The following is a 17,731-nucleotide window of genomic DNA, read 5'->3' as shown; positions in this document are numbered from 1 at the left end:
ACCATTCGGTGTCTGATCTATAAATAGTTTCAGGTACATGATATGGAATATACCATTTGACATCTACATAAACCACAACGCCCGCATGCAGACACCCAATATGGTCTTCAAACCTCAAAATCACTTATAGATACTCGTCAAGACTTATCTCCGAGGCTTCAGTATAAAGTTACTCTGCTATCCAAATAAACTCCGACACAGGAGTGGACTTAATAGTCACACACAGCCAATCTTATCACCTTCTGGAATCACTTTCAAAACAAAGCCAGAGAGTTATCTCCCCTTAACAATCAGACAGATGACATTACAGGGATCACACCTTGAGTAACATCAGATTGTAAAACCCCTCACCTGGGATTTTCTACCTGTTCAAAGCGTAATTAACCGACCATCGCACTAGACCAGTCAGGGTGGGAACTTGTGTTGAGATGCGTTAAGTAACACACAAATACAGTGATAATCCCTATCTTCTAAACTCACTTCCTTTGTGTCATGGCTGACATGAAACTCAAGTCAAGCACAAAATCTCCTTATAGGTCTGAGTTTACAGGAATCGTATCCCTCAGCCTTGAAGAGTGGGGAGACAAAACACACAGCAGGTGAAGACAGGGCCACTCTGTTGGAGGGGGTAAAATTAGACATACACTTACAGAGAAGACAATCAGAGTGACAGAGATACACATCTTAAAGCAGAGGATTTAGTTGTGTTAAATGTCCTTCAATTACATGCATTGAAAACACTCACTGCGGGGCGTTCTCTCTGATCTCCATGTTTTATAAATGTTTAAAAACCCTATCAATGTCATTCCATGTTGATTAAAATGCACTTTGTGACCCTTTTATCTAAATTGTGAAAGATCACCACCACCTTTTAATGGTCTCTGCCCATGACACAATAGAAACAATGTTGTGATACTTTTAAAATGCATTTAGGTATCTATAATCTGATATCCACAGCACTGTATACAATGCCACTTTAATACTGGACTATTAAAGTTAGAACTCATTACATACATACTTTTCAGTTCCTCAAGGACACTGTTTATCTTAATTTATATACACTTTTGTATTAGGATGTAATTTTAAGGATTAATTCATGGAACTAATTTATATAAATCTGTAATTTACTGGTATTATTTATGGTTATAAAATTCTGTTAAAGCCTAGCTGGGATGTTGTTTTCTGAGCTGATAATAATTAAGTGTTTTCTTTATTTTGGTGATACAATTATAAACCCCTTAAAAATTCAAAGTTTACATTTAATTACTAATTTTACCTTATTTGAGAGAGAGAGACAGAGAGAGAGAGCGAGCAAGAGAGAGAAAGAGAGAGAGACTGTAGAATTAAGACTGCATGACTTTTAAAGCAAAAGAATGAAAATTTCATCAAAGTAGTTAAATTTTATCCCAAACTTATTGTTACATCTTAAATCCTTCATATATGTTTCAACTATGATCCTTAATTAGTTCTAGTTCCCCACAATGTACATGTTTTAACTATAAATACGTAATAATTAAGTCCCCACAATGTACATGTTTTAACTATAATACTAGTTCTATAGGTCCCCACAATGTACATGTTTTAACTTTAATACTAGTTCAAGGTCCCCACAATGTACATGTTTTAACTTTAATACTAGTTCAAGGTCCCCACAATGTACATGTTTTAACTTTAATACTAGTTCTAGGTCCCCACAATGTACATGTTTTAACTATAATACTAGTTCTATAGGTCCCCACAATGTACATGTTTTAACTTTAATACTAGTTCTAGGTCCCCACAATGTACATGTTTTAACTATAATACTAGTTCTATAGGTCCCCACAATGTACATGTTTTAACTATAAATACTAGTTCTAGGTCTCCACAATGTACATGTTTTAACTTTAATACTAGTTCAAGGTCCCCACAATGTACATGTTTTAACTTTAATACTAGTTCTAGGTCTCCACAATGTACATGTTTTAACTTTAATACTAGTTCTAGGTCTCCACAATGTACATGTTTTAACTTTAATACTAGTTCAAGGTCCCCACAATGTACATGTTTTAACTTTAATACTAGTTCAAGGTCCCCACAATGTACATGTTTTAACTTTAATACTAGTTCAAGGTCTCCACAATGTACATGTTTTAACTTTAATACTAGTTCAAGGTCTCCACAATGTACATGTTTTAACTTTAATACTAGTTCAAGGTCCCCACAATGTACATGTTTTAACTATAAATACTAGTTCAAGGTCCCCACAATGTACATGTTTTAACTATAAATACTAGTTCTAGGTCTCCACAATGTACATGTTTTAACTATAATACTAGTTCTAGGTCTCCACAATGTACATGTTTTAACTTTAATACTAGTTCAAGGTCCCCACAATGTACATGTTTTAACTTTAATACTAGTTCAAGGTCCCCACAATGTACATATTTAACTATAAATACTAGTTCTAGGTTATCTCAACCCATCATCATAAACATTCACATCTCTCAACAAGAAACATGAAGGCCTTATAGCTCACCTGAATATTAGTTAAACAATAACCTTCTAAGCCCCATGGGCAAAGAAATTTAATTATTGATCCAAATGTTTTACACATAAGCACCATTTCCCAAGTTTGGCCCTGCCCTTGAGTCAGAATCTCTACCCAGGTGATCATGAAATTTACAATTTTAGTAGAGGCCTTGACCTGCCATGGCCTGCTCTACATAGCTTTACATTTAGTTTATCTTACAGATAGGCTGATTTAGAGAAGATTTTTTTTTAAAATTGGTCAATTTTTACCATGCCCATTAGACCCAGTGTGCAGGAGTCTTTAAATTTACAATTTATGTCCCCCTTATACCAAAGGTGCTTCATACCAAATTTGAAAAGAATTGGAAGGATAGCTATATAATCAGAGGAAGTTATAAAAATGTTCAATGTTTAATGCACCGTCCCAGCACACAACAAACACAGACCAATAGAAATAGCTCACCCAAGATCTAAAAATAGCTCTCTATTTGTTATCATACACTGCACATACCTCACAAACTAAAAACCTTAAAAATTTCTTTGTAGTACACTTCCAAATTATATCAAATTAGGCCAAGGGGATTTTTTAAAGGCACCAATGGAATGTACAATTGCCTGGGTTTGTATGGGTCATTACTTGTAATTGGTATAATTCCCTGAGCCCAAGACTAAACTCTATCAGACATCACACAGACAAACATCCAAAGGGTCGGACAATTCTCATGACTGAATGAGATTAAATGAGATAAAAAGTTAATTAGGTGTTAAAAGTCTTGATTATAGGATCTGAATTATAAGTCAATTAGCAGGAGTGTGATTCTACAATAAGAACTCTAAAAATGTCAGATAGATCATAATCATCACCCTGCACTTACTGTTACTAATTCCAGTAGGGTTAGTTAAGGTATGTCTGAGAGAGACAGAGACAGAGAGAGAGAGAGAGACAGAGAGAGAGAGAGACAGAGAGAGAGAGAGAGAGAGAGAGAGAGAGAGAGAGAGAGAGAGAGACAGAGAGAGAGAATGAATTTTTCACTCATACGGAGACGTCATCATTGCCTAATTTGAAGTTTGTACAGTAGGTAACATGGTATATGTACATAATATAGTTTGAATAAGATTAATCTAGTGAAGGATCTCAATCGTAACAATTAGGCATTATTGTATAAAGACATTCAATTATGCAATGTATAATGCTTAAAAATTACACCCAGAACTCAACCTCAACAACAAGAATTAACTAAATATTATCAAATTCATTAAATAAGTACCAAATACCTGAACTCAAATCAACAGAATGGAACGTATTCCCGCTTTTAAACATGGGGCAATAAATTCAATAAATTACCCACAAAACCTCGGAGGAGCCCGGAGGATCCCACACACCAAAGCTGAAATGACACAGACGTAATATGTATGTATGATTACCTGGGCTGTATTTTCCCACCAGCATGAAATGATCACAACAATTCATGTCCACCTGCATGAAGTCGAAACACTACATCATGTACAGAGTGGTGTGTGTGTGTGTATTCCCAGAGTTCAGAGAAATGGCCAGCACGCAAAGATGCCATATGATCATGGCAATTCTAAATCACACAAAAAATAAATATTACCCCAAATTTTTTGTCGCATTTATCAAATTTCATAACCTGTCAAGATAACATATGAGATATCATGTACATCCTATATCTAAATCTAACTTTGAGCAAAACACTTGCATTTCACATAGTAATTTAAATTTCTAGCACTAATTCTCAGTCTTCACATCTGAATGACCGATGGCGGTGTTCAAAGCATATAATTATATCTAGTATCCCGGTGACATATATAATTTAATTCCATCAAGGCACATATAAAAAATTGTTTGTTTACATGAAAGGCACACCATTTATACACAGCCAGAACTTTCCTTCCCTTTAAATCGCCCCCATCAGGATTTCATTTGAAATCTGACTTAATTATCCCGACCTTAAACTTTTGATAAAAATCAGTGAGTGTATTCCAGGTTTAAATTCAATTGAAATAAATTGTAAATCAAAATAGAAATCATTGGAAAAAACCACAGTATTCTGTGTGACAACAACATGTTGCATGAAAAAAGTCTAGGATTTTCTAAAATTAAATGCATGTGTTAAATGAAAACTTTTTAACTTCAGAACAAAAGGTGCAATTCCTAAATGAAAATGTGAATTCGAAGTATCAGTTTTATGAGCAATAAAATTCACACATACATTAGCTGTATTAAAGATAAACATCCCTGCACCCCTCAAGAAAAAAATCCAAAGCATAAAAACAAATTCAATCTTTATCTATACATCTAACACAATTAAAGATGGATTTTGTTAACATTATAGCTTTCTTCAGCAATTTACGCAGGACCCTCAAGTCACATGACCAACAGACCTGTACCAATTCCTCTACCAACTTACATAGACATTCTTTCGGTGAGAAGCCACTTTTGCCTTCCGGAACTGGACAATAAAATTTTCCATCACATTACAAATTTCCCTGTGTAAACTTCAAATTTTCTGTGGTGTGTGTATACTGAACGAAGAACACCAGAAAGAAATCGTGAAACATTTCACATTATCTCCAGGAGCCAAACAGAATCAGTTCAAAAGTATAAACAGTGGAAATATTTTTGGAAACATCGATAACTTGGATTGGCATACCTTTCGGCCAGATGAAACACACAGCATATACGGTTATGGTTTATTACTCTAATAATGCTCTCCACTTGAAGCTTTGAACTTAATGTAAAATGGTGAGCCAAATAAGTAACAGGGTATATGCGTTAAATTAATGGTTAACTTTAATCAATATCAAACTAATCTATATTTACACTTTGTATTAATATTTAATGACCATGGTCCAATTAAATTCACCTGAGGTGTAGAATTAGTAGTATGAGTCAAACAAATAAAAAAATTGCAAGGATTAATTAGAACTTTTAATATTTTAATTTGATGTAGAAATTAAGTCTTTGTAATAAATAGATTTTATAGTAGGTGATATCACATGTTCTAGCTTACTGTATATGAGGATGAGAGAAGTATTCAGATCTTCAAGTCTTAAACAAGGATTTTACCAACTTATCGAATAAACAATACATGATAAAGAAAAGTCAGATATGACAAATTCTTAAAGAAAACAAATCATATTACTTATCAAAATGAGTTAATATTTAGTAGAAACTTTCTGAATAAGATGTAATGTCATACAATTAAAGAAATTCAAACAGGTAAATTTAGTACAATATGAATTATTGACTATATGCTTATAATGTCAAAGTTGTGCAATTTCTAATAACATTATTAATAATCATGATAATGGTAAAACAATTCCATAAAGTTGGTAATGAAATGATGAAAGATCTTCTAAAATATTCTGTTTTGGCTCTTGTAACATAAATAAAATCATTCGTGCTATGTCTTCTATTTTCCTCTGTTTTCATTTAGGAATCCTCTCTCTCTCTCTCTCTCTCTCTCTCTCTCTCCTCTCTCTCTCTCTCTCTCTCTCTCTCTCATTTGATCTAATTTCAAGTACCTTTGGTATCTCTGTAATGCCCAATGGGCCCAAAATTACTTAATAATACATGTACTATTCTTAAAAAAAATAAATTTTGTGCAAATATGTCATCACAAGATTGATGTTTGTTTGTTGGAATGATGAAGTAATGAAATATACATTATTCACTCAAGACTAGTTCCTATACTGTAACGATGACTGAATTGTCACCACGTTAAAGGGTCATTCTCTTTGATGTGTTTTGCAAGTTAAAATAACATTTACACCACATCAAATCTTGTCCACTCCAAACTATGCAGTTTGTCTAGTTATAGTCTGTCTGTACATGTGACAAATGAAGATATTGCCCTCTATATTCTCATCAGACTAAACGAATGAGCCACATTGATGTGTGTAGTACTGATCTATACACGAGTTTCAACAGACAATTTCTAATCCACTTTTTACTCTATGACTCCTATTGAAGGTTCACAGGCCTAATTTTATATAAGCTCATTACAGCTGTATCGCATTAAACAAGCTGTGTATCGATCAGACAGACTTCAAACTTTATACATAAACAACTCGCCTGTAGAAACAAGCCCAGCTGTTTTGAACATGTTTCCTTTGACAGTGTATGGGTCTTCTGTATTTTTAGTTATAATGCAAGAAAACCTGCTCATGATGATAAAGAAATGAAAAACACCCATTACCGGGACTTATTTTATCACGTTTTCTGTGATTACATGTCAGAAAAGCTTTATAAAAACAATCTATGAAGCATGTTGTAATGTCGCAGGGCTTCAGAAAGAATTTAAATCAGAGATATTCAGTCTGGAGAAATATTTGTGAACCCCTATACTTTCACTTTCTGAGAATTAAAAAAAAAAAAAGTATGTGCCATCTACCCTTCTTGTGTTTAAAAATACATTGTTCAGTATGGATAAATCTTTGTGAACCCCTGGTCATACTTTCACTGTCTGAGAATTTGATACTTTTTCGGGGGAGAAAATATCATCGAGAGAGGGTCACTATGAAAGAACAATCCAATATTTTTTTGTGAAAAAAAAAATATCCCAGGACTTTTACAAAATGCTTTCAGAGAAGAGAGGGAATCTCTACCTAATTAAGTCAGCCGATTCAAACTTCAAAATAAGTATCTGTACATGTAATAGCTGCAATCAGTATAAAAATTTAACACTGTTATACATCAATACCACATACAGTGTGTTCAAATGAAACCAAATAAACCTGCAGGAGTTATCCTCCTTTACGAACAGTACCAGCAAATAATTGCAACAATATACATCAGGGATTTATCCAGCTTTTAGAGGTTACTACCCATTTCATATTAAAGATGAATTTTTGAGAATGCAGTCGTGAGTTTCCAAGGGAGGGGGTGGGGTGGAGGACATCCTCCGATTATAATATATCTCAAAACTGGCATAAGAATTGATTATTTATTCTTCTCCATATTGTAAGGCTCTGATAATTATAGAAAATTACTTAAAATATGTATATAGAAATGATTTTTGTTTAAATTCTCATACAATTTTGTGTTAGTTTCTATAACTGAAGGGGAATTTTTACCAGTGGAAGGGAAATATACATTAGTTGTCAAAGGGGAAAGGTACCCTTTACCGGTAGTAAAAACAGCCTAGTAGATAAATCTCTGTACATGTATATATGCATTGTAGAACTTGGGTCTGCACATAGTGTAGGACTGTGTAAAAATGGTGTACTAAATCAATAAAGGGTGTTTCTTTCGGGGAGGGGTCCTAATCATAGACAAGCTAAATTTCTATGTGAGTTTAAATACAGCTGAACTTCAGAATCCCGAACATTGATATTTCGAATACATGAACCTTGGATGCATGTACATCAAAGTGAGTTGGAAGTCTCAACTAAATTTTCATTATGCATTTTAACCTCAAAATCTTGAACCCTCGAATATTTTAAAGTTTTTTGTTGACACCATCAAGTTCAGACCAACAAGGCTGGACTGCATATGTACATTCATTGTCTCAAGCCACGGTCCAGAGTCCGCAGAGGAGTGTACATATTGGCCATGGTTTGCGACGATGATGTACGTAAATTACCTCAAATTTGAACAAATTATTCTTACAGTGGCAGTACTGTATCAATAATTGTTCCCTATTTAGATTAAAACTGATGTCCGTTCTTTAAGGAGGGTGTGTGTAAAGAAATGTTTATTATGGACAATTTTTATTGCGATCCCCCATAGAGAGGAAGAGACCTTGAGAGATGTAGGGGTGGGGGTGATTTGTCCCACCTACAGAGGGAACTCAGTACCCCTAGCTTGTCATAACAGGTGACTAAATGGGGCAGTCCTTCAGATGAGACAGCAAAAACCAAGGCCTCTTGTTACAGCAGGTGTGGCACAATAACAACACCCCCCCCCCCCCCCCCCCCCCCCTTAACAGCCGCAACTGCCAAGCATAAATTTTGCAGCCTTTCGTCTGCAATGGCGACGTCCTCATAAAAGTCAAAAATTCTCAAGAGGGACGTTAAACAATCAACCACCTAGTACGGGCCTCGATCAGTTCTTTCTCTCACAGAATGATGGACAATTTCTGGCTTATATCCTTTACGTAGATCATTGGGTTTGAGTCCAGCAGGGAGTCATAAAAAAAGAGAGAGAAAGAGAGCAGTGGGGGTTTACAAACTGGACTGAAACAGCAAGATCAGCACAAGACTGGAAAAACTGGAAAATGTGTGTTAGAGGCCCTGTTCTCCAGGAGGAGAGAAAGAACTTATTCATTCCTTCTAAAACTACTTTTTGTAACTAAATGAATTAAATTTAAAAGTTTTCAATCTCCAAATATCACTGTACATATCTTACAAATTATATACACACACACACACACACACACACACATATATATATATATAATTCAATAAAAAAAGCAGGAAAATATACAGTTCCAAAATATATTTAAATATATTTTGGAACTGTATATTTTCCTGCTTTTTTTATTGAATTATTTTGACTGTGTGATATCAACTCTTTCTATTTGGATTATATATATATATATATATATATATATATATATATATATATATATAAAACTATGTCCTGAAAAGTACCTCTTTATCCACATCCATTGTTACAGAGTAGGCATCTTATAGCAAGATTGTCAGGCCTGAAACAAATTAAAAACAATTGTAGACGAGTCTCACCCAATAACAGACACAATTTATAACTTAAGATGATGATTTCCCATCATAGGGCAATATTACGTAACAATAATGCAAACAGCAAAAATTTACAACTCACTCAGCAGGTTCTGTAGAAGCAATGCCCAGCATTATATTTCAAATTTCCTTTTTCATTTTTGGCTTGATAGAATTCATGTCAAATTATTTCCTTCCACCAAAGATGAAGGAGAATTTAACCAGATTCCAAATGGATTTTATGATTTATAACAATTAAGTGAGGCAGACAAGTCCTGAAAAGAACTATACATGTAACATGTATACCACTGTGTTTAAATGAGAAAAAGAATCCAACCCGTTTACACAGTTGTATTTCTCAATCTGACCAAATTACCTACATTGTGTCATCATCAAAAATTTACATTTTCTCACTATTTTCAACTTTCTAGCATAAAATCACTAATTTTCATGCAGACATTCCTTCCAAAAACATTGAAAGCCAGCTAATATGACAAACTTCAAATTTATACCATCTATGTATCAATTTAAGCTTCAATTACCATAATATCGGATGATATGATATCGCAGTAAGGCTACAACAATCAACCGTGAAACAGTATATCAGGGTGATGTTATGGTACGGTTCAATTCACACTATACTGTCGTTCGGTATTCTCGGTCCGCATTGATTTGAACCGTTCCATTTGGCTTTAAGACTATGTTGTAAAATTGGCTAAATTTCGATAATAGAAAGCATGGTGCAGACTGTGCCACTGAATTATTTCTCCCCCAGCAACTCATAAAACTCCAGTATGGGTCCCAGAGCATTTTGGATTCAGTGCAACGAAAGAAAACGGTAGATCATGTTGATGTTTAAAAAATTTGATCTTTTAAAAGAAAAACATGCAGTTGTAGCAGTAAGATGCAATTAAATGAAACCAAAGGAGCGAACTGTTTATTTGTTATTATTCATAGAATCTTAAAAGTTATCATGATATGTATCGTATTATTACACCTCAGTATGAGAATTCTATGCAACGCGTAATCTGATTGGTTTAGACAGTTACATGCCAGGGATGACAAAACTTCATATCTCCCTCTCAAACATCATATCTCCCAATCATATTTACCCCTTGGGCAACCTCGTGCATTCCCATAAATTTAACGTCAAGGTAGAAGAAGTGTATTATGACGTCACAATAAGTCAGTCATTCTACTTTCATAGTTCGTAAGGTACAAATTATGCGGGTCTCTGATACACAGTTGAATCGCATGGTTTGGTTAATACAAAAACAAGCAAGTAAATCAACATTCAAGGAGAATGGAAATACAAACACTGGTTATCATATCACTGTATTTCGTTGTTTGTACCCTCTACCGTAATACGTTGACGGTGTGGTGTTACCGTTAGGACGATCTCAGCTACATACAATGTATACAGATGAGCGGACTCCAATTTCAAATGCACTTTTGAGTCTTGCTTTGTTTCGGTATAATAAACAATTTATTTCATGAATGTTCGGGAGATATGAAGATTTATTCACCCAAGAAAAATCATATTCCCGGGCGTTGCCCTCGGGGAAATTTTTTTTCTTGGGTGAATAAATCTTCATATCTTCCTCACTATCATGCAATAAATGTATATTGTCAGATCTGTAACGTAATACATATCGTATCATACGGTAAGTGTATCGTTGTAACCTTACCATAAGCCTCAGTGTTTGAAGTTAACCAATAGATCGAGTCTATGTCAAATGACACCAGTCTATGCCGATTGTGACTGTGATAGACCAAATTGTCTATGCTGATTTTCTACGTTTAAAGCAATAAAGTTATCCCAAAAGTCAACATCTGATAAACGTTATGAGAAAAGGAGTACATTGTTATGGAAATGGAAAGAAAATATGCTTTGAATTCTATTATTTATTCTGTTTATTTGTACATTAGAAGCAATTAACAATGTTTTGAATTTGTTTTGAATTTGTGTTAATTTTTTTTTTCAATGTTGCGGTCTATGCCAATTCGATGAGGTCTATGTTATCTTGTTTTGGCACAGCGACCAAGTTTTGAACCAATTTCAAACACAGAAGCCTTACGATCAATATGATCTAAATGACCAAATACTGCCATTATGTAATCCTTCATGCGCTTGTACTCCTAGCTCTGCTGCAATATTGCCAACTCCACCGTTTACCGGCATATTTAATGATCACCATTTCTTTTGTTATTATTTTTTGGTTTTAGCGACAGAGCTTAAGCCAAATAAAATTAATTGCAAAGTTCTTATTACATGTTCTCAAGAAATAGGGTAGGCAGAACAAATTTTGGTGGGTTTTTTTTTTTTTCCAATTTGGGGAGGGGGAGGCAAAGAAGTAGTAAAAAGACCTGGTTGAATTTCATCTGGCTCCAAACTTTATTGGTCATTCTACCCTTCCTTTCATAATTAGCCTTGCCACTTTGATCACTTTCCAATCAAACAGTAATAAAAAATATCTAGTGTCATCAACTTTTTGGTGTAACGATAGACATGTCTATGGTGTAACCAAGGGGCAACTAATTTATAACTACGAGAATTTCATCCCATCCAAAGCTTTCGAAAATTGGGGTCAGGGATGGAAAAATAGGGGTAGATCAGGAAACTGGAATCACACATTATTATTTCAAGCCTTAAAAGTTCTATGACTATGTATTAAAAAAAAATGATGTTATTGCTATGGTAATTCAGCAAGTAATACTTTTCAAACTTGGTTCTGTTATCTTAACTAAACCATGGGCTCAACTGAACTTTTTATCTACCTATGTGCTATATGCATAATACATTAATTTATACAAGTATAATAAATATCTATTAAACCAAGATTTCACTTACTCTTATCCAGCATTTTTTTTTTTATATTGAAATGAATAAGGGTCAAAACAGTTGTGAGTCAGAGGAATTTTGGATTAAGACACATCGTACAAGCAGGTTTACGAACATACCAAATTAACAGATAAATTGCAACTTTAGCCTGATACGCAATGTTTGGAGAAGAAAAGCACGACACTAAAACGTAACTTGTAAGCCCATTCTAACTGTCTAACATATCTGTCTAAAGTTAATATTACGCCGACACGTTTGTTAAAACAGTTTGACTTTTAATCATTGCAGTTCATTGCGGTGCAGATTATTGCATGCTGAGGATTAGGAAATTTTGTACCAACCTTTACATATGTTTTCCTCTCTAGTAAAGATTCATGTTGCACTGCGGTTTTTTAAAAGAACTACAACCCGCGCCATGTTTGTTTACATTACAAACCATGCCGTCACACACAGAAGCTTTTTGATATTTCTAAGATTCTATGAACCGTGTCAATGCATAAAATATATGTAGTAGTCGAAATTAATCAATAGTATATATGCTCTGTTCATTAATGAAATACTGAAAATAATTAACACACCTGCACTGCTAAATTTAGTCTACCTGTTCACATTTCCGTTTTGTGTCCTGCAGCAACTCGTACATAATATGTTTCGTCCCACAAGCTAGCAGCTTCGGTCAGCGCCTATGGTAAATTACTATTAAAAGTATGTAAATCAAACAATATTGTAAACAGTCGCTTGGGGGATAATGTCTTCGGAAAAGTTACATATGTAAAGGACTGGTCGTAGTGGCTAGCCTAGGGCACAGGGTTTTAACACAATGTGAGCAAACTGCTAGTATAATAGTGAGCTCACTATTATACTATATATGTAAATACCAGTTTGCTCATATTGTGTCAAAACCCTGTGGCCTAGGGGCTATGTATGGTGGCTGATTTATGCCATTTTACAATTTGTCGTCTTTTCGTTATTTTGATATTATTAAGGGAGGAAAAGTAGTTAAATATCGTTTTCTTGAACCGTGCCAATGCGCCTAACATATCCAATTTAGATCTATTCATAATTAATTAATTTAGCATATCAGAATCTCTCAAGATTCCTAGAAAAGGACGTTAACATAATCTATCAAATGTCAATTCGATTTAGTTGATAAAAGTGTTAAATAGATGTGAAGGATGGGGATTTTTAAATAAGGCAATTATAGAAAGAGGCCACCTTAAATTTTGCAATTTGCATAGTGTATGGTGAATTTGGCCAACACCCCATGTGCGTATTAATACAAACGCATAAATCTCATTTTGACACAAAATTAAACTTTAAAAAGTAAAGATTAAATTAAGTAATAATATCATAAAACAATACGCCTTAAATATCCTTAACAGTTGCGGACTTTCAAACATTTGGCAAAATAACACATGTAATCCAAATTGGCTAAATTCAAAACTTAATTCACTTGATCAATTCAAACAAAAATTTAATTCTGACATTAAAACATTAAAAACTACAAATTATAGAATGACATAGCGTCCATGTGAGTGTAAAATTCTCGAACGGGACGTTAAACAATCAACCAAACAACACCTGAAAGTTGGAAATGATATTCTGACAATTTAACCAAAAAGATATGTAAAATGAATTAGCTGAAGCTATTTCGAAAAAATATGGTCATCAGTCAACATGTTTTCAAATTTCAGAAAACGCATAAATAAAGATAAAATAAAATTCTATACATCGTATCATAAAACAGACAACTAACGAAGAAAATTGCAATGAACCCTACACATTGGTCGAACTTATAATAGATGAAGATAACGAACAGTGATCAATCTTATAACTCCTATAAGCAATACAAAATAGATAGTTGGGCAAACACAGACCCCTGGACACACCAGAGGTGGGATCAAGTACCTAGGAGAAGTAAGCATCCCCTGTTGACCGGTCACACCCGCCTTGGGCCCTATATCCTGATCAGGTCAACGGAGTTATCCCTAGTCAAAATCAGTGTGCCAAGAACGGCCTAACAATTGGTTTGAAACACGTCAGACTGCATTTGACCCAATGATAGGTTGTAATGGCAAACTAGATCGTTATAACGACCATAAAATTTGTGAAATGTTGAGACTGTTGAAACTACTGAGCCATGAACTTGTTTGTCGGTAGGTTGCCTCCATTTAAAAACTGACCATACGCAGAACAAGTTCTTGCGTATCGAATCAGTTGCGAGATATAAATACCATAAACAGGTGATAATGGAATAATGCTACATAAATATGGGAAGTTGACGATGGAGAAGCTGAAATCATCCAGTTTGTCATAAAGTTGAGTTGTTAGTTTGCCGTTAATATCTACTCTCAATAGAATACCTAAGTATGAAGCAGAAGTGGGAGACACTGTGGGTGTCTTTTAAATCGAGCTCACAGGGGTATATCGAATCGACATGTATATGAATGAAAGTTATCATTGTTAATAGATAAAACGTCGTCGATATATCTAAATGTCGAATTGAAGGCCACAGCAAGACATTTTTCTTCTTATGTAGAAGTTTTGTTTTGTTTTTTTTAAATAAATTCTGCTTCATATGAATGTAAAAACACTTTAACAGGTCAGCTAACAAAGGAGCACGATTCGTTCGCATGGGTTTTCTACTAAATCTCATAATACTACAGTCGATCCAAACCAAATTCACTACGAAATTCTTAAACACCTTCCTGACAATAGTAAGGGAAGGCGAAGATAACGAACAGTGACCAATCCCACCTTCTATAAGCAATACAAAACAGAGAATTGGGCAAACACGGACCCCTGGATATACCAGAGGTGGGATCAGGTGCCCAGGAGGAGTAAGCATATCCCCTGTCGACCGGCCACACCCGCCGCGAGCCCCACATCGTGATCAGGTAAACGGAGTAATCCGTAGTGTCTCCTGCATATTTTAACATGTTACATCTCCAACATCCTGGTCTCTGACAACCATTATTCCAAAACCCGATCGCAATGATACTGACCCATGCAAACAATTTTCGGCCTATCGGGTTTCTTAATTGAGACTAGCAATATATGAAATGTGGTTAAAAAAATAAATACCACCCCACCCCCCTGAAATATGCCCCCACCACTTGTCCGATATGTGGATTATACAGAAACCATTTTGTACATTTATGGTCAATTTTCAGTGTTAAAATTTAACCGCTAGAATGATCTCTAAGGGTTATTTTTAACAAGGGTCAAAATTTCACGTTCAATTTTCAATGCCTCAAACATCCGATGAAAAATGACCCCCGAGGCCACTATTTAATGCTACACCGGCGATATACATTTACATGTAACTGACCACATCAGGGGAAATTTTTTTCGAATTAGTCCGTATGTAATTATTATTCAATTATCAATATGTAATTATATCATTCATCTATCAATATGTAATTAATTATCATTCATTTCGCTTTAATCAAGGTCGTTAAATATCGATTTAATTTACCAATACCACCTGTTATTGCGTAAAATGCTGTCTGGCGTGTTTCATATTAATCTAGGTAACACTTCAATAACAGCATAGATAAAAAAAAATTGTAATAGATCAGAAAAAAGAAGTATTTGACATTATGGATTTATGATTTTTATTTTTCATGATTTTACGTAATAATTGGGAATACTAAAACTTTAATAATGAAATGTACGTCAAAAGTTTTCAGAAATTGGGCATTAAAGTACTCAATCACAGGTGCTTGAAATTGAAGAGCACTTTCGGAAAACATAGGATATCCCCTCCTTATATATTTTAGTGTTCAATTCCTTGGGTATTTCGAGTGTGTTTTTAATAAAATATGTAATATAAAGGTTTCAAATACGAAATATCTGACCATTTCCCCCTCTTCTCTGAATTCAACATCAAAAATATATTCAATTGTCTTCCTTCAGATCCCTCTCCAAAATCCAAAATGGTCAATTGCAGATTCAAATAACCTACAAACGTGCTATGTAAACCCATGCAATCGTCTTCTCAGCACTTTTCAGGTATATGGTTTACCCAAATTATGACATTAACCAATATTTGATAAATGTAATGGCCACTCTTGTATCTGACCCGTTTCTGGTGAACCTTTCCCTTATTTTCATATTTTCTTATTTTCATCAGAGACATTCACCCGGGGGATTTGGCGATTTTGTAATTTACTTCCACCAAAGATTTGATATATTAGTATCTAGGAGCTTATATCAAGGATTTGTTACTAATTTCACTAACACCTATAAGAATATTTGTCACCTCCTCTAAATTTTAAGTCAGGATATTTACGGCTTTTGTTGATTAATAATCCCATGACCTTTGGTACTTTCGTCACTTCCTTTTCCCTACGGCATCCCGGGAACGGGTTTGACGCTTTCTTCATCGACTTCTATAAAGGAACGTACAATCACATGTCTTTTAGTGACACACACTTATACATGTATACAAATCTCCATATCCTGGTAAATATGATATTGCTAATTAATAAATTAATTTTGTAAAATCTTATTGACATGCTATGACTGATCGTGTATATTAAATTGGAATCCGTTTTGCCATTAACAAGCTTAATAAAATATCAAAGACGTATCCTAGCAATATACACTCAACACGCAGTAATGAAGAGGAATCAGGTTAAACACAAGTAGTATAAAAAACCAAAAAATCTCCAACATGATCTCAATCAATATAGACCATTTAATTGGATTCTTGGTTGCTGTAAACAAATCCTTAAAGATTTTCGTAATTTGTAATGGAGACTGATATATAGCAATATTTATCAATGCCATCATTATTTCCGAAAGCAAATTTAATTACGTTCTGAACACGATATTCAGAGCACGTAGAATTCATGGAGTTTTCATTTTGAATGCCAAATTTGTTTTTTTTTTTTTTTTTTGGTGAACCCCTAAAATTAGATTTGTCGATCAGTCAAATGAAGAAGAAAAAGACCCTTTGAAATTGTAGATCAGCTTAATCCCCCTCCCCCCAGAAATATGGAACAAGACACAATGTGCCCCTATCGTGTCGTTATGATGGCGATCTGTAGCGTTTCGAAAATGGTTTAAAGCAAGAAGACGATAATGTAATAAATTTATCTCTGTTCATCAGCTAAATTTTCAGGTTTTTTTTTAAATTAACGAATCTTTATCTAAATCATTTTGCTATCCTGAAAATCACCAAGACCGTGCTCTTTTCTCTAGAACGTCTGGTACACAATACCAGACGCTTTCATACTAGTACATGTAATTGGATCATCTCAAAAGAACAAACTCTAGTAGGTCAAGGCTAATTATATATGTATATATATATATAGCATTGAGGGTCAATACGTCTCTACTGTTTGACATTGATCAGAAAGTTAATTAGGATATACTTATTGTTGTTCATTATCGAAAGGGGGCACAACATTACAACAAAACCAAGTTAGCAAGATAATTTTGATGCAAAGCATATACTCTGCCGCAAATTTGTTTTAGCCTTCTAAACTATTTTCAAGGAAACACATCAATTGTAACTTGATTTGATACTCGAATATTTTATTTAAGGTATCTGATCCATAAAACATTTATTATCAGAAATCTGTAGCACTAAATCTTTTGCGAAAATAATATGTCTGAGTTTTATTGGATAAAGATGGCGGAGAGAGTAGACGATGCTAAACCCATTCG

General features: G+C 34.3%; 1 protein-coding gene across 15 annotated transcripts in view; it reads right to left on the bottom strand.

The window, feature by feature from the left end:
- The window catches only part of LOC125666077 (rho GTPase-activating protein 21-like), a 70,142-nt gene extending 57,485 nt beyond the window's left edge, over positions 1 to 12,657 (bottom strand). For 10 of the 15 annotated variants that reach the window (XM_056151317.1, XM_056151318.1, XM_056151322.1 and 7 more), the window contains exon 1: positions 4,941 to 5,199. In XM_056151317.1, the coding sequence (XP_056007292.1) occupies positions 4,941 to 5,003 (63 nt within the window). In that variant the 5' untranslated portion in view covers positions 5,004 to 5,199. Of the gene's footprint in view, positions 1 to 2; positions 594 to 4,940; positions 5,200 to 9,126; positions 9,183 to 12,396; positions 12,537 to 12,633 lie in introns of those variants that run through there. The other 5 variants (XM_056151321.1, XM_056151329.1, XM_056151328.1 and 2 more) reach the window with 4 other exon arrangements.
- Positions 12,658 to 17,731: the final 5,074 nt, after the last annotated feature.

The sequence above is a fragment of the Ostrea edulis genome, chromosome 10 (genome assembly GCF_947568905.1).
Source record: "Ostrea edulis chromosome 10, xbOstEdul1.1, whole genome shotgun sequence".
Lineage (NCBI taxonomy): Eukaryota > Metazoa > Mollusca > Bivalvia > Ostreida > Ostreidae > Ostrea > Ostrea edulis.
This window is presented reverse-complemented; position numbering and strand designations above follow the sequence as displayed.